This window comes from Podarcis bocagei (assembly GCF_964188305.1).
Source record: "Podarcis bocagei genome assembly, chromosome: 4".
Classification (NCBI taxonomy): domain Eukaryota; kingdom Metazoa; phylum Chordata; class Lepidosauria; order Squamata; family Lacertidae; genus Podarcis; species Podarcis bocagei.
The window spans coordinates 40,679,934-40,707,621 of NC_138128.1; the positions used below are offsets into that span (position 1 = coordinate 40,679,934).

At 42.1% G+C, this 27,688-nt stretch overlaps 1 protein-coding gene and 1 long non-coding RNA gene across 5 annotated transcripts; both read left to right on the forward strand.

Moving 5' to 3' along the window:
* Positions 1 to 8,338: 8,338 nt before the first annotated feature.
* TRA2B (transformer 2 beta homolog) lies at positions 8,339 to 25,602 on the forward strand. Of its 4 annotated transcripts, XM_081192723.1 has the most exons (10): positions 8,345 to 8,498; positions 15,680 to 15,914; positions 16,232 to 16,365; positions 17,336 to 17,588; positions 19,679 to 19,867; positions 21,743 to 21,858; positions 22,655 to 22,741; positions 23,309 to 23,389; positions 24,465 to 24,538; positions 25,056 to 25,602. In XM_081192723.1, the coding sequence occupies exons 2-10, from the start codon at positions 15,891 to 15,893 to the stop codon at positions 25,064 to 25,066; spliced, it is 969 nt and encodes a 322-aa protein (XP_081048849.1). In that variant the 5' UTR covers positions 8,345 to 8,498; positions 15,680 to 15,890; the 3' UTR covers positions 25,067 to 25,602. The 4 variants fall into 4 exon arrangements, with proteins under 4 accessions (XP_081048848.1, XP_081048850.1, XP_081048851.1 ...); XM_081192722.1 differs by lacking the exon at positions 15,680 to 15,914 and having other exon boundaries at positions 8,339 to 8,498; XM_081192724.1 differs by lacking the exon at positions 15,680 to 15,914 and having other exon boundaries at positions 8,340 to 8,498; positions 17,336 to 17,540.
* Positions 10,869 to 13,588, forward strand: LOC308586309. The gene is made up of 2 exons (XR_014007787.1): positions 10,869 to 11,872; positions 11,998 to 13,588. It is a non-coding gene; the product is annotated as an uncharacterized lncRNA (long non-coding RNA).
* Positions 25,603 to 27,688: the final 2,086 nt, after the last annotated feature.

A 27,688-nucleotide genomic window follows, 5' to 3' on the forward strand; every position in this document is an offset into this window, starting at 1 on the left:
TCCCTGGAAGTTTTTGCTTTTTAGAACAGTGATGAGGGGTGGATATAAGACTTTTGTCTGCTCACTGGAGGCAGGATCTCTTGCTTTTGTTAGCTCTATGTAGCTGAGACTGGTACAGGAGCCCTGAGAGAACAGAATGCTGGTGACTCAATTAGACAGAAGGGCGCTACGTCAGATTTCCCTTCTGTGTTTCCCACTGGCCTGCCCTTCCCCAGATTCCCCTGAATTGCCTCCTCCTTCTTACAGGGTACCTTGGTTCTCAAACTTAATCCATTCCAGAAGTCCGTTCCAAAACCAGAGTGTTCCAAAACCAAGGTGCGCTTTCCCATAGAAAGTAATGCAAAACAGATTAATCCGTTCCAGACTTTTAAAAACAACCTGTAAAACAGCAGTTTAGCATGAATTTTACTATCTAATGAGACCATTGATCCATAAAATGAAAGCAATAATCAATGTACCTGTACTATAATATAAATAAGACAGTATTGTAGATGATAAAAATTAAAATTATTATTTTTTCTTACCTGTCCCTCTTGAGACCCTCAGCACATGTACATTTTATTTTTTTCTCCATAACCATTGATCAGATCTCTTTGAAATTTTACACAGAGCTCAATAAGAGGATGAGGCTTTCAGGAAAAAATACACCAGTGCTCAAAAGATTTTATAAATGCCTTAAAATAGATATATATAAATGTACTTTTTTTGGTGGAAAACCTAAATTTTCAGCATATGAGTATGATGGAACCCAAAGTTTTTGATGTTTAAAATTATTGCAAAGACATGCTCTTTCTCCACAAAGAATAAAATTTATGATTTTGTTATTCCTTGTAAGTAAAATTTTACGTTTTTTAGGCATCGTGGGGGGAAAATGGCTACTGGGTATCACTTTCCTACAATCCATAGCTGTAATAGAAAAAATTAATGAAATAAAGTTGTTCATCATAAAGATTAACATAATATTGGTTATTATAAGTTTTTCCCCCGAAAGTGCACACTTGTTTTAATTTGGGGGTATTTGAATTTGAAGTTATGAAAATTGGCAATCAGGAAATCAATACAAAAAATACGGTCAGAAACTTTAAATGCTGACAAATAAGGTAATAAGACCAAGCAAGAAAAAGATTAAAAGAATTTAAAATTATGCATTATATTCAATTATGCAACATTACATGATCCCCAATTTGTTTTGCAGGATATTATTGCATACATAGACATGTCTGTCTTACAAAAGAAAGAAAAAAGAATGATTTTTGCGTGCCATCTTGAAATAATGGATGCATGGAGACTTTTTAACATTTATGTTAAATAGATTGAGGTGTAATTCACAATGTTGCAGCTTTATGACAACAGACACATTAATAACAATAAGGATAGCAATTAAACTAAAGTAAACAAATTAAAGTAAAAAATTACCATAACAGATTGCGCTATTATCACAGTTGATTACCGTTTTTTTCGCCCCATAGGGCGCACCGGCCCATAGGACGCACCTAGGTTTGGGGGGGAAATAAAGGGGGGAAATTATTTTTCCCCCCCAGGCGCCGGGCTGGGGCGGGGGAAGCCCAAGCTTCCCCCGACCCCAGCCCCCAGAACAGGCAGCTCTCCGCAAGCCTTGGGAGAACGGCACGACTTCCCGCCGGGCTCCCACGCCTTGCGGATATCTGCCTGAAGCCCAAACCAGGTCGGGGAACAGCGGAATGGCGGCACTCCGCCTCCCCGCTGTCCCCCAGCTTGTGGGGCTGGCGGCGGGGAGAAGCGTGCTGCTCCCCACCACCAGCCTCCAAACCAGGTCGGGGAACTGAAGCCCGGGGCGCGCTGTGCAGTGCGCCCCAGGCTTCGAGATGCAGGCTGCGATCTGCAAGCCTAGGGAGCCCAACAGGAACTCCCGCGGGCTCCCAAGGGTTGCGCAGAGCTTCCTGAAGCCTGGAGAGCGAGAGGGGTCAGTGCGCACCGACCCCTCTCGCTCTCCAGGCTTCAGCGAAAGCCTGCATTCGCCCCATAGGACGCACACACATTTCCCCTTCATTTTTGGAGGGGGAAAAGTGTGTCCTATAGGGCGAAAAATACGGTACCTTACAAGTTCAATGCTGCTAGTTTCTTTGCTGTAGCCTCAGTATCACCTGTAGTTTTCCATTTTTTCTTCCATCAACACCATACATTTGTCGGGAAAGAAGTATTTTCTGCCAGTGATTGTCTGTGGGAGTTGTACAATGCCAAGCATATGAGGAAATGGTAATGCGCAAGAATCGTCATAGCTAGGCCAGCAGAATGAAGGTGAAGGTCCCTTTGGGTGAAGAAATTTTACAAAAGCATCTCCCCCGTCTTGATTAATCTCCAATATCATTCCAAAGTACCACAAATGATCATACTTGCAAGCGACAGAACATCCAGGATACAGATCATCAGCATTCACAGGAAGTTTGGGGAGGCTCCTCAGGTTTAAAGTGAGGGAGGGTTCTTTATCAATGCTCATTCTTCTTGCTTCCGTTGTGCCTTTAGAATTGAGTGGTTTAAAGCTGTGGAAACTGCGGGTTCCAGGGAGTGTCTGCATGTCTCTGAAACGGGTTTCGAGGGATGAGCGGATAATGGAATTTGACCTTTTCAATTTTTTTGTCACAGAAATCAAAAAATGGTTTTGGAATAGTACTCAGCTTGTCAAGGGGTATCTGAAGACTCTCTTTTCTAGTTAGACGTTTTGTACAGTGGCGTAGCGTGGGGGGTGCAGGGGGGCCCGCCGCACCGGGCGCAACATCTAGGGGTTAGGGTTAGGGGGTGCAAATCCACGGGTTAGGGAGCGCAAATCCACGGGTTAAGGGGCGCAAATTACTTGCCTTGCCCCGGGTGCTGACAACCCACGCTACGCCACTGGTTTTGTAGTTCCACCAATACCGTCAAATTCTGACTTGCCATGACTAGTGGCAAAGAAAGACCACTGTGCATTTATTTGGAAATCTTCCTGATGGTGGCAGAGATTTAGGAAGCTGAACTTATTTTTGTACTGTGCTGCACAGCCGTCACTAAAGTAGTGTATCTGTTTGATGTGAGGAAAATTATCTTTTATATATTTCAAAACTATGTCTTGAGCTTTGTATACCATATTCACACCATGCCTTAAATCATCAGAAACAATGCAATGGGACGAGATCATATTCTCTCCGTCAGGACTTTTATAATCCACTACCACAGGATGCAAAGTACAAGAATCATTTGAGGAATCAAATGTTCTATTTTGTCTATTAGGTTATCAATGAACTCATCTAGTGTTGATGTGGTTTTGATCAAGTGTGTTCGATCTGTGGAAATCCATTGTGAAAATTCAATGGAGTCACTTCCTGATAGCTAAACCGTTTGAGATAGAGGAAAAAAATTTAATGGGGTTTCTTTCAACCATAAGGAAAGGGTGTACACCAAGTTTCATCAAAATCTGAGACAGTGCGTTGACATGACGTGGAAAGACCCAGAACTTACCTTCCGGTTTTGAGGCATTTGAGAACCAAGGCTGCACCCTCCACTTCCTTCCACTAGTAACTGCCTCTTTCTCCTCAGCCACCATGTCCATTTGTGACTATTGCTGATATTAATATTGCATAGCTTAAAGCAACTGGAAGCATAAAAACTGACTCCTTTTTGAGGGGGAAACTGTCTGACCCATTTGTTCAATTCAAAACTATACTTGCAGAACTTTATTCAAAACAGAACAAAAACATCAGATGCATCCAAATAATTGCACAGTCTTGTGCAAGTCCAGCACAAGTTCATCTTCTTAGAAATACAGTTGTACCTTGGTTTTTTAACAGCTTAGTTCACGAACAAATTGGAACTCAAGCATCACAAACCCGGAAGTAGGTATGTCAATTTGCAAACTTTGCCTCAGAAGCTGAACATCCAGCGTGGCTTCTGCAGCTTCCGATTGGCTGCAGGACGCTCCTGCAGCGAATCAGAAGCTGCGCCTTGGTTTCTGAACATTTCGGAAGTCAAATGGACTTCTGGAACACATTCTGTTTGAAAACCAAGGTACGACTGTAAAAGATACTGCATTTCCAAACAGATGTGGAAACAAGGGTGTGTGTCTCCTTACAGCCTCCATTAGCCTGAGGCTGTGTGCTGCTGGAGAGCTTCATTTACATCCTTACTCCCACAGAGCCTGAGAAAAAAAGACTCAGCCACCACCCTTCCAAGATGGAAGGCTATTGAATTGCAAATTCCCCAGGTGTTAGCTACTAGAAAATACCACTTAGGAACTTGGAGTCCTATTCTTTTACTTCAATATAGCCCCATGGAGAAACCCCATGTTAAAGCCTTCAGTAATACACATAAGCATTCTCCATTTCAGTATAAACAATTATACTTAACCTGTGACATCACCAGGAGTCGGTAGCCAACGGCAGCAGCTGTGGAAGCATCTGCACAGCCTCCCATTATCCATATTGGAGATGAACACTACTTACTTAAATGTATTTCGAAAGACATTTATTTAGAAATAGAAGGTGGCTTCTTTCAGCCTTGCCATTCTCTTCATTACTCTCACAGGTAGGGAAAACTGCACAGGCTTTTGACATCCCTAAATGGCAAACACAGGAACTGTGAGGATAGTTGCCATCTGACAGCATCACCCAGGCACCTCCACTGGCTTCTGCCTGGCAACTTCATCCCTGATATCAGCCTGCCAACTTCCACTGGTTCATCCATTCACTGTGCACCTGGAGGACAACCCCCCCGCCCCATGAAATGCATAATTCCCAATAAGGTCTTATATGGAGGGCAACCTACGCCACTCCTAAAAAGCACCATTTACCTTGACCACATTCAGAACCTCCCATTCACACACACATTTACTCACCAGTCATTCACATACACACCCAGCTTCAATCCACAAATATCCACACAGCTGCTGTCAGCAAGCTTCCAAAGGTGAATTTCAGCCAGCTTACACACACACAAACATCAGCCTGCTTCAGCCTTGCAGCATCCACTGGCTTTCAAATGCAAACTTCACCGGCGTCTACTCACCAACATCTACCAGCTTCTACCAGGTCCACTGCCAGACATCAGCAAACTTCCAACTGTGGGTATCAGCTGCCTTTAAGCTGCAATCCCACTCAGCAAGCAAACTTGCCTTCTCATTGCTCCACAGCTGGATGATCGCCACCATCCATTTGCCAGTTTGTCTCCAACTGGAAGTAGACTGTCCAGTGCTGAATGCCACAGCTGTTGGCCACTATGTTATCTTGGGGGGTGGGGAGCTTTTGCCTTGGCTTTTCTGTTGGTCCACCTTTATATAGCTACTCAGCTCCCATGTGCTTTTGTAACATCACAAGCAGTCCACAGCCAGTGGCAGCAGTTGAGGAGGAATCATCATAACCTCTCCAGCCCTCAGCAGTTCAACTGCTTGTTTATGACTCAAAAGATGTATGGCCAGGGAATAGCACCCCATAAATCCAGGGGGTAAGGTTTTTTTCAATGGCTGCAGCCCTTTGTGTCAACATCCCAGGTAACACATGCCAGGGAGTGGGGAGTTAAAAAGGGGAACAGAGTGATGAATGTGACTCTTACTTTGTACAGTGGGCTCCATTCCAGAAATTTCTACACCACACACCTACTCTATCCAGTTACGCAAAAGGCACAATGGCATTTAAGGGAACATCCCAACCAGGCAAAAGCACTCAAGGAGGGGACAAGATGTTCTTAAGGCCTCTGTATGCCATCTCTTAGATCAGGTCTGTACAGCCTGTAAGCCTCAGCCTAATTTAAAAAATCATCTGCAAGTTCAGACCTATTGCAAGGGCAGTCTATCCCCTCTCCAGTAACTTGCTGGGCAGAGTGGGAGAGAGAAAAGGGGCGGGGATAGTGTGGTAGAAAGAGTAAAATGGGACTGCAGCTGAAAAAAGACTGCTTACCTGCTTTAGATGGATAAGCTGATGGGAGTTGTCCAAAATTTCTAGAGGGCACTAGGTTAAGGGAGATTGTGCCATACAATGCTGATGTGTATATTATTCTATCTTTGGAGATATGGGCTGACTGCACATTATGTGTAGTGGTTGGGAGTTACTTGTGCGTAATCCTGCCCCGTTGGAGCATTGGATTGCTTGGTTAAACCCTCCGGACTGCACAGCCCATCTCAGCGTGGCTGCCCTTAGTCACTCGTAGAATCTGTCTGTGGGCGTTTCTTAAAGCGTTGCCAACATAAGAGTTGTTTGACGCCCAATCGTCTCCGCCTCTCACTGCGCGGGAGTCTCCTGCGCAGGGTGGGCGTGGGCAGCGGGGTGCTTGGGCTCTCTTCACTAACTTCCAACGAAGAGTCCTGGAGCCCCTGCACCTCCCTGTCCCATTGCTCTCCTGGATCCCTAGTGTTACACTCATTCTCTTCCCCTTCTTCCCAGCTGAGTCTCCCCCTGGCGCTAGGACCTTCTCCTGCAGAATCAGAGACCCTCTCCTTCTCCCGTGCCTCTGATGTCAGTTCCCTGACATTATGCAACAACCTTAATGAAGCGAAGCACATGTGAGTCTCCTCAGTGCCTATATGGGAACCTTCAGAGCCCCAAGTTCTATTGATGAAAGATGGATCAATGAATAAATGAATGTCCTATTTTTGCCATTCAATTACTTTTTATAACCCAGTTCAACATGATTTGTTTGAAGGTTGGATCTTGGTTTCTGACAGGTGTTATCCAGGATACCAAAGTATTGCTGTGAGTTTATGGTCCTAAGTAGTGTCCTTAGTGTAACAAAGGAAGTGGCTTTGGGTCAGAGGACAAGCGAGTAGGGGGGCCCTCCCTCACCTGACTGGTAGTGAGAAAGACAAAGACCAGAGCTTGTGTGCCTGTCACCTGGGCTAGAAGCAGGCAGAAGCCAGAGAGTAAGACCCATGCTTGATTTCTTTGGATTCCAAGGCTGTGACTATGGTAGAAGCAAGACCCCCTTGAAATGTTGATGCTGAGAGCCCCTCCATCATAGGCTCAGGTTGTATGTATATATGTGTGTGTGTGTGTGCGCGCACACACACACACACACACACACACACACACTGTATATCTGTAAGCAGTGCTTTTTTTCTTTAAAAATGTTTAGGGGTACTCTCATTTTGACTCAAGAAAATCATCATTTTATAGTTCAAATCAGGAAAAATAAATACAGTAAATAGACAAAAGTACAAAGATTCACAAAATTTTTAGGGGTATGCATACCCCTGCGTTGTCATCCCCTGAAAAAAGCACTGCCTGTAAGTAAATCGTATCTCCTAAAGGTACCACTCTCTCCTCTATCCCTCATTCCAAGTGTTATAAGAAAAACTGCTCCCTTTCCCTTATGGGTTTTTCCGTATAGAGTCCATATAGAGTCCTATCGGTAGGAGAAAACAACAGAGGCCAACCATAGTATATTTAGAAGCAAAGCGGCTAATAAGCCTGATCTTTATTAAAGGAACTGTTGCTTACTCTGTAGTCCAAGACCGCCCCCAAAAACATCATACGTACATCACAGGAGGCGATCCACAGCAAAAATCCTGCCTGCCAGGATACCTAATAATGGTCACTGGTTGCATTACCTGGGTAGTCTGGCCATTCTTTTGTGATGTTTAATATTATTAGGATCTGAACAGGCTCACCCTATTCATACACAAATACGCCCTTAAGACAGGATTTGCAAGCAAAAAGACAATGGGAAGGCTTTCTCCATTTGCCTCCCTTACCGCAGAGGAATATTTGAGATCATTGGGAGAGTCAAAATGGTTTCAGGATTGCTCTCCCATACTATTTCAGACACATGGCTCATATATTTAGATATGTGTGCATTTATGAGTATTCTATATTTGAGACCTTGAAATTCTTATAAGACAAGGAAACCGAACCCCTGGAACCCCTCCCCACCTTCTCACTATATAGAAGGATCTGGCAACTTCTGTTTCAGTGTATCTGAAGAAGTGTGCATGCACACGAAAGCTCATACCAAGAACTAACTTAGTTGGTCTTTAAGGTGCTACTGGAAGGAATTTTTTTATTTTGACTATGGCAGACCAACACGGCTACCTATCTACTACTGGAACCCTGGAATCCCGCAACTCTCAAGACTGGGGTGGCGAGCAAGAGTGTTCACAATAGCAAAGACCAAGGCCACGAGTTTACAAAATGGTATTGAAACTCAAAACAACGGTGACTGCAAAGTAAAACACAGGGGAGACGACCCCCAACCCCTCCGCGCGAGCACACAGACGATACGCGCGCGGTCACAGCTACTCGGCAGGGCGATCACTTGCGCCGAGCGCCACCAAATATCGCGGGGCAGCCTCGCTTCTCCCCCGCCCTCCTCCTAGCGCCGGAAGCTCGGAGCGAGACGGCGGGCGCTCGCTCTCGCGCGGAGGCGGGGCTTCTGTGGCGTCGTCACTTCCTCTGCGGAGAAGGCTCGCGAACGGACGGTTTGGCTGTAGCAACCGCGGTCGGCGTCCAGCGCTGCGAGGCGGGAGGATGAGCGACAGCGGGGAGCAGAACTACGGCGAGCGGGTAATACGCAGAGCCTGGGAGCGCAGCATAGGCGGCCCGCTTGGTGGAGAGACGGAGCCGGGCCTTGTTTTTAGTTCGTTCCTCCCCCTCCCCCTCCCCCCCACTCCCCGTCTCCTCCGGGCCGGGCGCGAAAAAAACTGCCTTTGGGATGAAGGTACACGCGGGGCGGGGAATGAGGAGGCGAGAAGCGGCTTAAGGGCACCCGCTGCTTCTCTCCCTTCCGCCCCCCCCCCCGCCACTTTATCGCGCTGCGTGTCGGTTTGGCGCGAGAAAATGGCCCGCCGTTTCCTGCGAAGCGGTTGCGCTCTGACGTAGCGCTCCGCGGCGAGCCCCGCTCCCGGCGCCATCTTGGGGCTGGTGACCCGAATGAGCGCGCCGCCGCGGGGACAAAATGGCCGCGCAGGACTTAAGAGGAGCGGGGATGCGAAAAGCGCCTTCGTCGCCTCGGCTGCGGCTCCCTCTAGAGAGGGAGAGAAAATGGCAGGGCTCTGGCCCCGGCGATGCTTCAACCCAGAAAGAGGCTAACGCGGGAAAGAGTCCGGCCCTTTCCGCAGCCTTGCTAACGTGCTCCCGGGCGTGCGGAGAGGATAGCTGCACCAGTCTCGATTGGCCTGGATGGCAAAGGGATCGTTCCCGTGACGCTTCTACGTTGAGCTTAACGGTCGCAGCATTTCACGTGGAACAAATTTCTGGCTATCGAATAGCTTCCAGTGTACTTTATTTAAAATAAACCGGCCAAAACCTTAGGGTATCTTAACGAATGAAAACATTTTTTTGTGGTTTGAGCTTTCATGAAGTCCACAAAACCTTATGCCATAATGAAGTGCAAAAGAACTTTTCTAATTCAACAGGCTAACTTGGGTACCCTAAATGCTTAAGGGAGGGTACTTTTTTGAACGGGAACTTTAGAATAAGTGAAGCATTAGGTTTCATTGAGCTAATTGGTCAAAGTGCTGGAATCTGCATTTCAAGTTGCACTGTGCTCTTTAGGTTATGTGTGTTATAAGCAGTAATAAAGACCCCAGTCCTGGAATGATATTGCTGAATTTCATGCAGAGGCATAAAAGCTTACGCAAGAAAATACTTTTGAGTCTGTGTATCAAGTGATAATGTATGATATAGTGATGTCTGTCGCTTATACAGACCAACTTTACAGGTTCTCTTGACTGTAGACCAAGGAGGCATTTTAGACCCCTGGCTTCCGTGGTGGGAGCCACAGCTTCACCATTCAAGCAGAAAGGAGGTGGGGTTGCCTCTTTGTTATGCCAACTTCCAGTATTACAGCAAATGGGCGCAAGTCAGGTCTGTTGCAGTCCCATCATCCAGTGAATTATGTGATGCTTGGCTCCAAAACACCCAACTTTTTTTGAGGAAGGAGGATTACCTTGTGCTGATTACCTTTGAGGATTGTTCTGATTACCACCTTTGGGCAGATGCAGTAGGACATCCCTTGCTGTGATGTTCTCCCACAGGCAGTACTGGCTAAAGGGATACCACTGCTCCATCCACACCTCCTCAGGCTTGGTGGATTGGATTGTTTTGTGTGTTGGCTTCTGTTGAAAGCTGCATTGTAAAAAGTCACTTTTTTGCTTAGAGGGAATGACCAAGTGATGAGGGGGGGGAGAAGTGAACCCACAAATGCTATGAAAGAAGTAAAATGTCCAAGTATACTTCCAGTTCAAATGTCTAGTCTCTTTTGCCATATTAATCTTGCACAAACAGCTGCTAACTGTAAACGAGTGTGCAATTTAGTCGTGTTATTGGGCATTGCATGAATTGATTGAGACTCTTTCAGATGGGAGCTAGTCAGCTGGTAAATTGCTGAAGGTAAAGTTATGATAATTTGTTAACTCTGATCATAAAGAGATTCTATGTATTTCTCAAGACTGGTATGGGTGGAAGGCATATGAGGCTCCCACCTTGCAGGTTGGGGTCTGGCCAGTGCCTGGATGGGTGAGTGCCTGGAAGTCACATGTATGCTAGCTTAAGTTCTAGCTGAATCACTGAGGTTTGGGTTAGGGAATCCTCAAAATGTGTTAAAGGTAAAGGTACCCCTGCCCATACGGGCCAGTCTTGCCAGACTCTAGGGTTGTGCGCTCATCTCACTCTATAGGCCAGGGGCCAGCGTGACAAGCTGCATCTGGCAAGCCAGCGCAGCACACGGAACGCCGTTTACCTTCCCGCTGGTAAGCGATCCCTATTTATCTACTTGCACCCAGGGGTGTTTTCTAACTGCTAGGTTGGCAGGGGCTGGGACCGAACGACGGGAGCACACCCCGCCGCGGGGATTCGAACCGCCGACCATGCGATCGGCAAGTCCTAGGCGCTGAGGTTTTACCCACAGCGCCACCCGCGTCCCTAATGTCAAAATGTGTAGTGTACCCCAATTTCTACACATACTTGTTATTCCCATTTTATCCCCAAACAGCTTTTTTAAATCTAATTGGGATGCTGAACAGAAAGGGACATGAACCAGGAGAACTTTCTCCTCATTTGGGCACTTTCCCTTCCTGTTGAGCTTCAGAGTATGCATGTTCATGTATGCACAAAAACAACAGAGCTAGGAAGGAATGGCTTAAGGAGAGGAAACCTTTCTAGTTTGTTTGCTTCCCATTTCTGATGCACTTATGCTTGTGTGAGCTATAAATTCCCTCTAACAAAGTGGTTACCTCCCATGTTGAGATGGAGATGGTGAGGTCAGCAAGAAGAGAGAGTATTGCTCAAGGAGTGGTACTGTTTCCATGTTACATTTTTAGGGATACATCAACAACAAAAACTATTTGTGTGTGCATGTGGCAAACATTACAAATTACATTTATCACTTGGCTATAGGCACTGGAACTGGCTTGCAGTAGCATGCACATCTTTTTCCTGCTGATTAATTTCCCTTAAACTACAGTTCAGTTTAGATTGGACCCCATCAAATACTGAATGTAAAGTCTAGTTGGCTTTGTATCTATGTTGTTTTGGTTTTGAGAGACTTGAATGATAATGCAGGTGTTGGGTGGGACAAGGCTGTGAATTGTCACTTGGTTAATTCATTATAGCTGCCATTCAGCCCTGTAGTATCAAATACCACATGCCATGATTGTTGGTCAACTGTAAATTAGTGTGCCAGCCTTCTCTGTTGAACATTGGCACAAGTAAATATTTCAAATGTGCAAGCTTTTCTTTTAGTGTGGCACTGTGCATTTGCATCAACCCGAGCAAGCTCTGATGTAAAAAACAAAAACAAACCATGATTATAATCTTAAAGAACATTTGGCCATTCTGGGAGGGAGAAAGTAAGGGTGTTCCACTTGATCAGCCTAATGTATGGTCACCAGAGCAGATGTGCAGACCATTATTTTCCTTGGTTAGACTGAATCTTTCAAGCGGCTCAATCTGAAGCGGCTGTATCTGAAGAAGTGTGCATGCACACGAAAGCTCATACCAAGAACTAACTTAGTTGGTCTTTAAGGTGCTACTGGAAGGAATTTTTTTATTTTGAATCTTTCAGATGATTGAAACATAGAGCAAAAATGACTGCAAATAGATTTTTGCTTTTTATTCAAAATAAATACAGTGACGGGGGAACTTGGAAAGTAAAGATTACATTCAGAGTATTGTGGGTATGATTACATCAGAAAGAGAATGAGCTTCACAGAAGAGGCACATTCTAAAGAACATTTAGCTTGAAACAAGTCAAATGTTGCTGCTGCTGAGTGGTGATATTTCAATTTGGGCCACATGGTAGCAATATCACACTCATTGTTAAAATGATGTTACTTTCCTGGAAATTTGAATGGTTCTAGATCTGAATACATTGTTCCTAAAACCAAGTCTATAGCAGAGGCAAACAACTTCACATGCTGCATTTCTAGTTAAAGGCCTAGGAACCATCATGACCAGGGGTCAGCAGCCTTTACCAGCTGTAGGCAAGTCCACCATCTCTCAGACCATGTGGTGGGATGGACTATATTTTGGGGTGGGAAATGAACGAATTCCTATGCCCCACAAAGAACCCAGAGATGCATTTTAAATAAAAGCACACATTCTACTCCTGTAAAAACACGCTGATTCCCGGACCGTCCGTGGGCCGGATTGAGAAGGCGATTGGGCTGCATCCAGCCCACGGGCCTTAGGTTGCCTATCCCTGATCATGACCAAGACTTCACTGTGTGGCAGTTTCTACTCCTTGGAGTAGCAGAAAAGGAAGAACTGCGCTTTTACCAAACTGCTGGTAATTCAATTACCATCACCTCAGGCTAGAGATTACTGTGGGAAGGGAGTGTGTAAGTGGCAGCAGGAACATGGGAAGTAAGAATGGAGTACAGTTGTACCTTGGTTGTTGAACGGAATCCATTCGACTTCCGAAAATGTTCAAAACCCATGGCGCAGCTTCTGATTGCTGCAGGAGCTTCCTGCACTCAATTGGAAGCCACGTCAGACGTTTGGCTTCCAAAGAATGTTTGCAAACCAGAATACTCACTTCCAGGTTTGCTGTGTTCAGGAGCCAAAACGGACGAGTACCAAGGTGTTTGACAACCAAGGTATGACTGTATAGGAGTTGTTCATATGGTGAAGATACAGTAAATGATTTAGCCACTGGATTGGATTTGTAAATACACAAGATTGAGTAACTTGAGATGGCACAGAAGGAATGTTGTGCAAGAAGTTGCACATCTGCCTGAGTGATTAATGCTTTGAAGTTGATGCCTTGATCTGTATGAATGGGGGGGGTGTTGTGGAGGAATCATAGTTTCAGTTCACCTTTCAAGAATTACAGGAAGAAAGGTTTGGCTAAGAATTGGGTGATTGAGCCATTACCTGATGAAGGATAAGGAAGAGCTTGCAATTTAATAAGACGATTGCTGACATAAGAAATATTTATGCATAAACTGAATGTCAACTAAGTAGTGTGTGCTTTGACATGTAAGTTGATGTTTTCCAGAATATGCCTTATGTGCCATTCTGCCATAAAACTAGTTCACCCTATGTTCTCCAGGCAAGAGGACTAGAAAAGAAAAGAAATTGAGGGATTTGCCCGTTAAATTTTCCAATCAGAAAGGGTAGTTCTGTGGGCTCACTTAAATCATCAGAGCAATGTAGGGAATAGAGAAAGTTGGCATTCCACATCCATTCTTGCAAAATACAAATCTATGCAGTGGGAAAATAGCTCCCATCTTGCAGAAATGCTGCATCTAGGAACCATTTTCTTGCTACAGCATATCTTGGCATTCCTGTGCTTCCCTAACAATTTTCAGTGGTGTTTGAACAGGAGAATATGTGCATAGTATCTTAAAAGGAAATTGTATTAATGATAATAGTGTTGTTATAATGAGTGGCTGGTAGTATTTTGTTGTTTGGATTTTTTACATTCTGTTGGAAGCCCCCCAGAGTGCTGTGTCAACCCAGTCAGATGGGTGGGATACAAATAAATTATTATATTTCATTTTATATGTTTTGCTTTTTTGTTTAAATCATACTGTTTAGAGTTGTAGGAATCACTTAATTTAAAATCATCTTTCATTTTCTTTGGAGTTGTTCCTATAATAATGTCACTGGCTAGAAACCTCCAAAGGTCATGATGCTTGACTTCTAGATATAGGGAATGTTAGTTGCTTATCAACCCATTATACTTTCTGTAGTGAACTCAGATTCTTTATTTGAGTAGCCAATTTGTAGCAGAATAGATTTCCCATTAAATAGAAAAGCATAGATTGCTTTAATCAATATGATTTCAAATCAAGTATTCAGCTTTTATATTTTCTGAACAAGCATTTCTACTAATTAAATTTTTGAGACTGCATATTCTGCATGATGGTAACAATCTCTACTCAAACAATCCAATAGCTATTGCACAGAGTGTAGATTTCCTTAGGACAGCAATGTGAAACTTGAGGATTTCTGTTTTCTTGTGTCCATATACATTGAAGAACATTAAGCAAAATTACTTGCTTAAGTGTCCAGCCTATGTCATGAAAATAGTTACCTGAAGACAAGGTTGTGGTCTGTCCCCATCCCAACACATTTCGTTTCAGAGGAAGTCCATAATGTGTTCTTATAGTTTATGCTATTTTAAGAATTGATTTAGAGGTTGTTAAAATACACCATCTAATTGCATATTATGATAATGCATTGTTTTAATTTTCCTTAGACTTCCTTTGATGGTACATGTGCATCTAGTATGTTCATCAGTGGTTTTGTCAGTAAAATCTTACTACTATATCATCAATCCATATGTTTTAGGATTTGGGGGCCATTGTCATATGTAGAAAGAAAATAATAATATTTAAGTGGTATCCAATTAAGTAGCTCCATTAGCCCGAGGATTTCAATTTGTGCAACTGAACTTCTTTCTACTCACACCACTACCACCCTACGCTCTTCCCAAATCTGCTTCATATGGTGGAGGTGGGGACTCAGAACAGATCTGGAGGTGGGAAAGGAGAGGGAGGGGAAGTTCAGTTCGCAACCAGACGTCATTCAGCTAATAGAACTACTTGATTGGATAGTATCCTTTTACTACTAAGACAGTTCATCCCTACTGTTAACATGGAAGCTCTCAGAATTCCTTAAGAAATAGAATCTGTGAGCACAGAAACATTCTAGTAAGTGCAGAAGTGTTTTCAGTTGTGCAAAGTTCAAAGGTTAATAAAACATTAGCATAAACTAGAGTTGTCATTGTAACAAGATAGAATTCTCCATTTCTTCATTGTTGTAGAGGTTAGGGTACAGTCTAGTTACTATAACTTGCAAATATAGGCTTGTTAATGAATGAAGTGTCTTAAATTATTTTTTTGAAACCTGGTTGGTATGGCTTTTCAATAGTTCTATATGCTTTTTAAAATAATAACACCAAACTTAAGCAGAGGTTTGTAAATTGAGTTTGGGACATACTACTAATTTCTTAATGTTTATGTGAGGAATGGCACATGGAGTTCATGGAGTTTTGGTGTTGCAGTCTAAGATCATTTCAGTGGTTACACGTTAATTTTGAAGTAGGAATAACTAGCAGATTCATAGCTGGTCAATCATTTTCCATTGAATTGCCATCATTTGAAAAAGAAAGTCATACTAGAACTGCATATCTAGTTAAAATAGTGCAAACACATAGCATTTTTTCTAGTTTCAGTCTTGGCACTAGATATCTATCCTGGAGTTTTAAATATTCTTCATCCTGTTCTTTTTTTATTAAGGTTAATGTTGAAGAAGGAAAATGCGGAAGTCGCCATTTGACAAGTTTTATAAATGAGAATTATTTGAAGCTCAGGAATAAGTGAAGCTGAAATTTGAAAAAAAAGAAAGTGAATGCATGCTAATTATCAGACCAGAAGTCCCACTTATAGAATATTGAGCAATTTGTGTGAAGTGGGGAAGATGAAAGAAGTCAGAATTTGAAACGGAAGAATGAAGAAAAGAAATAAAAATGAAGTTAAGATAAGAAGTAATCTGGAATCTGAAAGCACTACGCTAAGTAATTACTAGTCTGTTTATGTGTCCCTGTATATTTTGCTAAACATGCATGCATTATTTGTTTAATAGAAAAAACATGCAGGTTTTAAAAAAATAAGTGCTTAACAGGTGCAAAATACCCATAAATCTAGGCAGTTCTAATGGCAACTGCCCGGACACATAATGGAGACACAGATCATTAATGTTTTTCATACCTTTTACCAGAGCTTGTTTAGAATAAAGTACTGGAGAAGTAGCATTCAAATTAAACTAAACTATTTTTTTTCTACACGCAGGAGTCCCGTTCCGCTTCCAGAAGCGGAAGCGCTCACGGTTCCGGCAAGTCTCCAAGAAACTCACCTGCTAGATCTAGGTCCAAGGAAGGTTCAAGGCGATCTAGATCAAAGTCTAGATCAAGATCTGAATCTCGGTAAGCCTGTCTGGAGGAAGAGGTTGGTGTGTCTAAAAACCTTGCTGTTTTTTATCTATAAGAAAAGTTTTGGAGACGACTGTAAGTTGATGTGGATTTTGTGTGTGGTGCAATTATAGACTAGATTATTAAGTTGTAGCCTTGTCTAGCCTGAAGACGCCATTGCAGCAAGGAGTTGTTGTAAAGCTTTCTGTGGAAAGCGGCCTCTTTCAGCAATAGTCTCAGCAAGCATATGGCTGTATTGTAGGGGCATGGCATTGGCCGAGCCTATTAGCCATTCTTTTACCCTGCTATTTAAGACTACATTGGGTATCTACTAAGTGTCATATTCTTGTATTGATACTTCTTCATGTGGAATCTTTCCCTGGCATTAGTTGAATAACCGGTATTTCAAAAAGTATTTCTGACACCCAGATGAAGCACTTTTGGAAACCTGTTTCTATTCGCTTGCAAACTTCCAGTTAAGCTTTGTATATCTATTCTAATGGAATTTGCTCAGATAGATATTCTCTCGGGAAATTTTGGTTTGGCTACTGAGAATCTGTATATAATGAAAGCAGGGTTTGACACAATCACTGCATGGCTGAAATCAAACAGGCTGAGACTCAATGTACATACCAACATTTTGATTTAAATAATCTGATAGTCGTCTATAGCTCTGTATTTTTACTCTAAACTTCACTGCCTGTGCATTAAGGTCTTCAGCACAGGCCCTGTTCCACAGCTCACCTTCATCAGAAACTTGATGGTCACAACAAAGGACAGGGTTTGGGTTTTAGTGTTCTGATTATTAAAATCCCTTCTTACCATTGACTGTCCGATGTTTAGTGCAGGCCGCATTGATTAGTTGTACCCCAGACTGGCAGTTATTAAGACTAAAAATACAGTAGACTTAGAAACTTCTGTATGCTATGCAAGTTTCATCTTTGACACCTGTAGTTCAGCATAATCTTAGTTTTCATATTTACAGATCCAGATCAAGGAGGAGTTCTCGCAGACATTATACAAGGTCACGTTCACGTTCTCGATCCCATAGGAGGTCAAGAAGCAGATCTTACAGCCGCGACTATCGTCGCCGACACAGTCACAGCCATTCTCCTATGTCTACTCGGCGGCGTCATGTTGGCAACAGAGTAAGGCTGGGATGGCAGCAGTTGACCAGAGATAATTCAGCTGTGTGTGTCTTTGGAGGTTCTAAAGTTTTCAAATTACCCAGAAATCATGTAAAAGTTTTAAGTTGATTTATAATATGTCTCACAAATGGTATTTAAAATGTTTGGTGGATTTTACTGTGGGCATGGACTGCATTTGTATTAATATTTGTGCATGGTTAAACCTGAACTTGTATATTTAAGATTATTATTCTACTGCTTGAGAAACCTTTAAGCTAAGCTTTATTCTAATTTATTTTGTTTCATTGTGCAGAAATTGGTACTTCCCCCTAAGAATGGTGTATTTTGTCTAGATTAGTTAGTTATGACTTAATGGCTGGGTTGATATTTATAATTCAGCGCAGGTAAAATGATGGTTACATAATTACCGTATTTTTTGCTCTATAAGACTCACTTTTTCCCTCCTAAAAAGTAAGGGGAAATGTGTGTGCGTCTTATGGAGCGAATGCAGGCTGCGCAGCTATCCCAGAAGCCAGAACAGCAAGAGGGATTGCTGCTTTCACTGCCTAGCAATCCCTCTTGCTGTTCTGGCTTCTGAGATTCAGAATATTTTTTTTCTTGTTTCCCCCCTCCAAAAACTAGGTGCGCCTTGTGGTCTGGTGCGTCTTATAGAGCGAAAAATACGGTAGTTCCAATGTGTTGTATTGCATTTTGCAGGGCTTTCTTTAGAGGTAGCAGAAAGTGCTTCCTTTGAGAGAGCTCTTGAAATTTACACATTAGGGTAAACTTCAGTCCCCTAACATTCTCCAGCAGCTCCTCAGGGGACACGAAAGATTGCATTGGGGAGGATGGTCTTAGAAGCCCCAGAGTGCAATTAGAAGGTGTTAATTGGATTCTTCTCATAGCAACTTTTACTAAATGGATTACATGTTCTAGAAAAACTGTTAACGACTGCAATTGGTCTTACAGGAAAAAGCAATGGGTGAGATGGCTAAAAATAGCTTTATCATGTATAATGAGATAAGAATCCAATGTCTCTATTCAGACCAGGTCTCTCCATGGTTTTATGTTTGGTAATAAGTTGCAATTCAGCAACTTCTCTTTCCAGTCTCACCCCTTGCTTTTTCCAGTAAGATCAATTGCAGTTGTTAACAGTCCTCAACAGTTACAGATAGGTAGCCGTGTTGGTCTGCCATAGTCAAAATAAAAAAAATTCCCTCCAGTAGCACCTTAAAGACCAACTAAGTTAGTTCTTGGTATGAGCTTTCGTGTGCATGCACACTTCTTCAGTCCTCAACAGGTTTAGCACACCTATCAGCCAATCACCCATTCCCACCACCCTTCTGAGTAATACCCCTCCCCACCCTCTCACTATATATAAAGTGACTTCTGTTTCAGTGTATCTGAAGAAGTGTGCATGCACACGAAAGCTCATAGCAATTACAAACTTAGTTGGTTTCTAAGGTGCTACTGGAAGGAATTTTTTTATTTGGTTTCGACTATGGCAGACCAACACGGCTACATGTAATGAGAGATTTACATTATTTTAGGAAAATGAGATATTAAACCCAGAAATGCTCCTTGACCAAAACCAGAAAGCCATGGAAGACACTGTACAGAGGCTAAAGGGTTGTCGTACATGAGAATTCATAGCTTGTTCCCTCCCCCCCCCCCCGTTTTTGTTTATGCTCTCTAAGTGAACCTGTATATGAATGAGACTTTGAGTGCATCAGCCAGATATGAAGTACAGTGGTACCTTGGTTTTCAAACGTAATCCATTCCAGAAGACGGTTCAAGTTCCGAAACATTTGAAAAGCGGAAGCCTCAATACAGAAAACTCAAAACAGAAGCTGTGTTTCCTGTTGCGGCATGTTCAAAAACTGAGGCATTTACTTCCGGATTTTCAGTGTTCGAGTTCTGAAACGTTCGACTACGGAGGCGTTCAAAAACCAAGGTACCGCTGTATAAGACTGCCTGGAACTTGACAACATTTTGATTTCCTTTTTTCTACCTTCTCTTCTCTCATGAGAAAAGAAAATGAAGGACAGTGGAATCCTACCCAGCAGGGTAGCCCTTAGGCCTGTTAGAGCTTTTTGAATTTACTGGAATAACATTTTTATATTGTATCCCAAAGCATTTAAACAATTTTGGGGGACATCTTGAATTCTTATGAAAACTCCTTCTTTTTTTAAAAAAAACAGGCAAATCCCGACCCAAACTGTTGTCTTGGTGTGTTTGGATTAAGCTTGTACACAACAGAAAGGGACCTGAGAGAGGTATTCTCCAAATATGGCCCAATTGCTGATGTTTCTATTGTATATGACCAGCAGTCCCGACGTTCTAGAGGATTTGCCTTTGTGTACTTTGAAAGTGTTGATGATGCTAAGGAGGTAAGTGAGTGTCTTTCCTCTAAAATATTTCATACTAATAAAGCCCATGCTAATAAAGTTTTTAACATTTCCCAATGTTGGTAGGTTTTGAATCAAGAAAGTGATTTAAGGTACCTACTTTTGCAAACCGTGCATTTCCTGAACAAGGGTGGATCCTAATTAGTTGCTGTAACTATACAGTTTTGAGTTGATAGCTCATTTTTTTATGGTCATGCAAGCCATGTGCCTCTTTGCGTTATGTCTTATTTTTATTTGTATCCTGTCCTCCCTTCTAGCAGCTTAGGACAGCATACATGTTTTCCTTTGTATTTTATCATCGCTTCAACCCTGGTTAGGCTAAGAAAGTGGTTTTCAACCAGTGTGGCGTGGCACCACTGGGGTGCCTTGAATGATGGTCAGGGGTTTTGCAGGCAGCATTGGCCTCTGTTCCTCTTGCCTTCCCTCCCTTCACCTCGCATCTCTGCTTCCCAAAGGCTTGCACAGCTGTTTGTTGCAGCAGCTCTGGCCACCAGCTCCCAGCTGAATGGTGCCCCAGGGGGTGATTCCCAGGCCCCTCTGGGGCAGTGTGAGGAGCCACCTCTCTTTGGGGTGGGGGGTCAGCTCAGAGACCCAAGGGCAGCAGCTGCAGCTGCCCAGAGGACTCCCAAGTAGAGGGGAGAAGAGAGGAGGCTGAGAGAACCCTCCACAAGGAAGGGTGTTCAAAAAATTAACTAGTTGCTTGGTGGTTCCTTTCAAACTCTCCGGTACTACTGCTGCTGTTATTAACAGGGCTGTCATAAACCCAAGTGAAATAGCACCTTGCCTAGAAATGGTCACTATATATCAGGGCTTCTCTTCCTACAGGCCAGATGGAATGCAGTTCTTGGGTTGTCTTCTTGGGTGTCCTTCATTTATATAGATTTTTGTCCTTAGGATTTATGTAACACATTTCAGATGTTCAGCTGTCTTCATGAACATTCATTCTTAGTAGTAATTCTTAAAGCAACCCCATAAAGAAGGCCAATTCTCATTGCTTGATTGTTGTATATATGTATATATGACACAAATAAGATTTGAACAGGAGGCATTTCAGCTCACAGTCCCAGTCACTACTCTTCACCAGACCTTCCCCTGTATACACCAGAAAAACTTAATATACTCATGAAAATCAGAGTAGGCTGGTTTGTGATTTGGTGGGGGTTTTCTGCATAAGTGTTCTTACTAATGCAGTTTTGGTAAGAAAAGAGTTGAGATTTCCAGATGCAGTATTCTGCATTCCACATAGTTCTGCTCCATGGACTGCTTGGTGGAACCTCAGCTTTACCAGTTTACATTTCTTGCATGAGCAAAGGTGGAAAACCATTGTACCCAAATCATGGGCATTTCAAAAGTTCATGTAGATGGAGTCTGAGACCTGCTGTTTAGGTTGTGATTTGTCCTCTTCCAGATTATCTGAAACAGTAAACAGAAATTTCACTCATTATATTTGCGTGCCATGCATGTAAGTAGGCATACTATCCATGCGTAGTGACATCCTGTGCCCAAGATATGCCCAGAGTGCATGTATGTCCCATTTGCTGCTCATCTCTTTTAAAATGTATGTGAGCAGTGACTGGGAAACAACAAGGGCCCTGCTTCTGTGAACAGTGCATCTATTTTATGTAACCAACTCTGGTCATAGCTAAAACCGCAGTGCAGTGTGGTATGTATTTAGAATAGTTTCAAAATAGATGTAAACATGACTAGTTTTTCCTAGTGCAGTAAATAAAGAAGGGTACCTGGTAAAATACCTTTCCAGCCATGCAAGTAAGTTTGTTCCTAACTTGTTTTTGATGTGAATTAAATTGAATTCAGAACAGCTTTATTCTACAATTAAAAAAAATTCAACTCCTATAGGCAAAAGAACGTGCTAATGGAATGGAACTTGACGGAAGAAGGATCAGAGTTGATTTCTCAATAACAAAAAGGCCTCACACGCCTACTCCTGGAATTTATATGGGCAGACCTACTTAGTAAGTTGTTATAACTATATTTAATCTAGAAATAATCAGAGTTAACTTTATTTTTAATACTGAAAACCAGGATTTCAAACTAATATTAGAGTATCACCTGTATTTCATTTGTGTTATATATTAGCATGTGGGAATTTAAAATCTGTGCAGTTAAAATATGAATCTGATTTCTTCACTAAAGAGTGGGATTTAGACTAGTTGTATAACTTCCAGAAATTTGGAAGGCATGTTAGTTTGTTGTTGTCTCTTAACACTTGCAAGGTTATTCACAAAAGTTTAAAAACAATAGTCCCTGCCCTGAGACTTATAATCTAAGCAGGGGTCCCCAGTCTTCTTGGGCCATTGGCACATTTGGACTGTCGTGGGCATCATAAAATACCCATTTCACAGAAGAAAAACTGGTGATGCTTAGAAACCCCCCAAAGCAAAACACCTACACCCTACCACAAATGGAAATAAGCCACAGTTAAAAAAGCAAGATGCCCAACCAGCCAAAAAAATCCTAGAACTAAAACAAATGGCTCTTGGTGGGCACTTGGGTGGTGTGGTGTCTAAAAGTGCTATGGTGCAGCCAGCGTGGATTCCTGTCAAAGCAGGGTCTCTTTCTCCCCTGTCTCATATAGAGCATCTGGAAATAGATGGATGAAGGGGATCAGATGGCATATGTCACACCAGTGAAAAATGCTTTGCATGCACTCTCCTTTGCTTTCCTACTAGATTATGCTATTTACTTAGATGCTTCACCCAGTATTTACTTCCTGCGTTGTATACCTATATATGGTGTGTTTCCTTACAGTGGAAGTTCCCGACGGAGAGATTACTATGACAGAGGTTTTGAGAGAGGAGGCTATGATGACCGTGACTATTATAGCAGATCATACAGGTAAGTCTACTTTTTGCCAATTATTACTTTATGAGATTGCATGAATCCTTTAGAACAGGGATGGGAAAGCTGCCCCCTTCCAGTGATGATGGATCCCAACTCCTGTCAGCCCCAGCCATCATGGCCATGGTCAAGGACAATGGCGATCAGATTCCAGCAACATCTGGAGGGTCACATGTTTCCCATCCCTGCTTTAAAGTATGAAGTTTTATTCTGATCTGTAATTGTGACTTCCAACGATGTCAGTCTATTTCGGTCCTTGTTGCTTTCAAAATCCTGTTGGCATCCATATCCAGATATGGGTTTAAAAGCACTGGTGAATACATTTCTCCATCATACTTGTACTCCAGTACCAGGAAATGACTGACTGGAACAATTTTCAAGATTGAAAATTTACTGCAGCTGTAATACTGATGTGGAGTACTGATGTGACATTTGAATCTTTTTGACATGTTTGCTGCATTTAAGTATTTCATGTAAGACGTGACTTGACCAATAATCCCATATATCATTTGTGAAATTCAGTAAATAAAAGTGCAAAAAATGGTTCTGCTTTTGTCTTTGCAGAGGTGGAGGTGGTGGCGGAGGAGGTGGTGGCGGAGGAGGAGGAGGGTGGCGAGGTGCCCAAGACAGGGATCAGATGTACAGGTATGCTACAAAAAGATTTAATGCCTTTTTATTTTTTAAAAACACACAAATATTGCTGAAATGACCTGCTTGAGCAATGTTTAGAAAACCTGCTGAAATGGTACCTCCAAAACCAATAAAGCAGGTTGATGCTGTGGAAGTTAATATTTTCTAAGCAGCACAGCTTCTGGAAACACCCACCTTTTATAAGCATTCAGTGTAGTCAAGATTTACACTTAGAAAAGTATTGTTTGTACTAAGGAATTATCAGTGAGGAAGCCTAATCATTGGGAAGACTTCAGTGGGAAAGTGTGCCACAGAACATTTGAGTCCAGAAGTCAAAATCTAACTTCAGATAAAGATAGAGATTGATCTTGCATTCATTTTGATTTTTTTTTTCTGGTCCATAGTAGTAGCATGCCCTATATTGTCTGATTTAAATTAACTTCAAAAATGACAGTGACTTAACTTTAATCAGATAATTTACTCCAATAACAAGTCTCTTAAGACATTTCTGTGCCAACAAGCCTTTGTAGCTGCTTGATTTTTACTATGACTAACCAGCACCTTCAATGGTTATTTGTATTTTTAAAAATTTCGTTCATTTTAGACATGTATCCCATCTTGATATGCTCTATGATAGTATAAAATTAATTATATAAACAAACAGTTATCTCATATGGAGATGCTTTTGCAAAAAAAACACAACAACAACCCTATTGCATAGATCAGTCTTAATGTTTCCATGTTCATTCACCAGTATGTCTCATTGGCATGCTAATTAAGGATGATCTGAATATCCCGACTGCATTTGCAATGGCTTTAATATTTGACATAAGAACAAGCAGATTTCTTACTAGAAAGGGAGCACCGGAATATTCTAGTTTCTAACTTTTTTAATGCAGTTTTTTCTTGTGTAAGTGTTGGACTGTAAAACAAATGTATAACACAGTAAAGTCCATGTTCTGGTATCTAGTTGGTATACTTAATGTGCATGAAATACAAAGGGTACGGGTGACAAAACTAGAACAAGTTGTGTATGAACATCTGTAGTGTAAGTAAACTTAAACCATCATCATTGCTATATTCTCTGCAGGCGAAGATCTCCATCTCCCTATTACAGCAGGGGGGGCTACAGATCTCGCTCCCGTTCTCGATCCTATTCACCTCGTAAGTTACAAGTTAAATATATTAGTATTGTGCAGTTAAGTTTTTCTAAACTTAACTAATACTTCCATTAAAAATAAAAAATATGTAAGCTTGGATTCTTTGAGTAGTATTCTGCAAACAGAGTGCTTTAGCTACATAAGGGAGGAGGCAACACTTGTCAATTCCTCCTGAAGCCCCTCCCCCCCAAAAAACCCATAGCCTTGAACTTTCCTGAACAAAATGGAAGGTGGCATGGATGACGTGTGGGAATTGGTAGAAATCGCCTCATGTCCCACCAATAGGAACCACCATACCAGACACCCTTGCCTGAACAGAAAGAACCTTGCCACTCCCCGAGGAGCAAGTCTGGATCCAAGCCATTTAATTTACATGGGGAAGTACTCGTGATCATTGAACTGTTTTTTTTCCTGCTGTCCCCAAGCGTCCAGCTTTTGAATTAACAGTGTATGTAGACTTAGTATACAGAAATGGAACCCACCCAGGTTTCTAATGGAGCTCTCAATCTCTTTACTTGCAGGTCGCTATTGAAGTGTGAAACAAAGAACTTTGTAGCTACAGACAGTGCATTGAGATTGCAATCTTGTGGACAATATTTTGTTACTTTTGTTCAAGTCTAATAGTGCCTAGTGAATAGGTGACTTTTACACCTTTTATGGAGACTACTTTTGGTGAAGTTTTAAAATGCTGTTTCATTCTGCATATTTGTGTAGTTTGTGCTTTGTTCAAAGTTATGTTTTGAGAACAGTATGTCTTCTGCATGTGTTTTAGTCTGAGCTTTGCAGAAGGGTTTCTATTGTCCAAAGTTCTTCGTTCAGTTTTTGGTTTTTTTACAGTTCCCAAGGTATTTTGAAGAACAAAACCTGTGTAATATGCTTTGAAATGGTGGCATAATAAAGTTTTTTTTTAACTTACTTTGAAGCCCATATCTCCTACTTAGCCAAAGTTTGAGTCGGAGAAAGAATAAAACCTTTACCAAATTCAGAGCAGTATCCAAAATTCTGTACCCCAAACCTTTCTCAAATACTTTCTGTAATATGAAGTATGAATAAAAATCCACATTGTAACTTTTTATTTCTGTAAGTAGGTTAAGCTTTTCATATTAGCAAATGTAAGTGCTGGAAACTTGTGATAAGGAACGTGTATTTTATGATATAAAGGTGATCTGGAAATTCAGTTGTTAAAACAGTTTTCAAAACAGTCCCTAAATTGTTTGCATTCCATGTCCATTAATGTGCAATTATTCCCCTAGGAGCAAAGCTGACTAAACAGTTCTTGTGCTGTATTTAAGGGTATGTTGGCGGGGGGACGACTTCAAGCTCATCAGTTTTTAAAAGCTGCATTAATAGTTCACATACACTTAACATGCAATAGTGTATTGTGTATTTAACAGGTGCTTCATTTTGAATCCTCCTGTTTATGTGGGAGCTCTTATTTCAGTGCTATCAAATGTATAGCTTTATTACACAAAATAAAAGCCCCAGTAAAATAGGTTCATCTCCATTTCTCACCCATCTTATCCTCTGAAATCAATTTTTAGAATTGAGGAAACTACTTTAGACATTCTCAGTGCCCAGTTGCTGGGTGACAACAAATATGTGCTCCTGAGAGCTTGAGAGTTGCACACAATTAAACATGAGAAATGTTAAACTCTTAACTCTGAACCAGGCATTTAAATAACTTGCCTGCTGGCCTTTTAATTTACTGCAAAGCCCTATTTTTAAAACTAAACAAGACAGTTTCACTACCAGGTGAGTTAGCTTTCAACGCATAGTACTTTTCTCTCCAGATAAATGCTATGCAATTAAAATATTGGATGCAGCCCATGTTAAAGGCATGGTGGTTAAGTGTCATCTCATAAAGTGATCTGTTTGTTATACTTAGTAAGAACATTAGCTATATAGGCATCCCTCTTTTTCTTTTGTTTTTACATGGTAGATGAATGACATTCTGGGTTTAAAGAATCTGTAAAAATAGGGAATGAGCTTTACACTTTAAACCAGCAGCCTAACTCTTCTCCATTGGGGCAGGGGGAACTAGATACATACCTAATTGCAGTATCCAGAGATGTAATTTAAAAGCTATGTGACACCTTAAGACAAGACTTTCTGTGGCATAAGATTTATGTGAACTAGAACCTCTCACATTACAGGTTCTTTAAGTGTCAGTGCACTTCGCCTGTTATGTCTGTCGGGGAATATGCAACTGAGGATATACATTGTAGATGTGGTAGTTGGTTCTGGTCCACAAAAGGTTACATCACAGGAGTTCTAGTTGGTTTGTGGTCAGCAGTTAACATGTTTATTGTGTGGTAAAGCTGGCCAATTTTAAAACAGGCTTGATCTTCTGACTGACTGAATAAAAATAATACAGTCAAACCTCGATTGTCGAACGTAATCCGTTCTGGAAGCCTGTTCGGCTTTCGAAATGTTTGACACTCTAGGTGTGGCTTCCGATTGGTTGAAATAACTTCCTGCACTCAAGCGGAAGCCACGTTGGACGTTTGGCTTCCCAAGAATGTTCAAAAACTGGAGCATTTACTTCCAGGTTTTCGACATTTAGGAGCCAAAATGTACGATAACGGAGGCACTCGGGAACTGAGGTTTGACTACACAGAATCACCAGCTCTCAAGTATTATTTGCTTTTCTGCTTATATGATTTGGCACAGCTTTCTCAAGAGCTCAAGGACTCGGGTGGTGCTGTTGCCTAAACCACTGAGCCTAGGGCTTGCCGATTGGAAGGTCGGTGGTTCGAATCCCCGTGACTGGTGAGCTCCTGTTGCTCTGTCCCAGCTCCTGCCAACCTCGCAGTTCAAAAGCACGCCCAAAAGTGCAAGTAGATAAATAGGTACCACTCCAGTGGGAAGGTAAATGGCATTTCTGTGCGCTGCTCTGGTTTCGCCAGAAGCAGCTTAGTCATGCTGGCCACATGATCTGGAAAAACTGTCTGTGGACAAACGTCAGCTCCCTTGGCCAGTAAAGCGAGATTGAGTGCCGCAACCCCAGAGTCGTTCGCGACTGGACTTATCTGTCGGGTCCTTTACCTTTTTTACCTTCTCAAGAGCATATAACCTACTACAGTGGTCTTCAACTTTCATGCATACATCAGTTGCATTAGATGTAGAAGAGTCATCCATGTAGGTGACAGTAGCA

What these genes read in the sequence shown, in the direction of transcription:
- TRA2B (XM_081192722.1), top strand. Translation starts at nt 8,463, where the DNA reads ATGAGCGACAGCGGGGAGCAGAACTACGGCGAGCGG. An exon ending in GTGTTGATGATGCTAAGGAG is followed by an intron (nt 19,868 to 21,742) that starts GTAAGTGAGTGT and finishes CAACTCCTATAG; the next exon opens with GCAAAAGAACGTGCTAATGG. An exon ending in TATATGGGCAGACCTACTTA is followed by an intron (nt 21,859 to 22,654) that starts GTAAGTTGTTAT and finishes GTTTCCTTACAG; the next exon opens with TGGAAGTTCCCGACGGAGAG.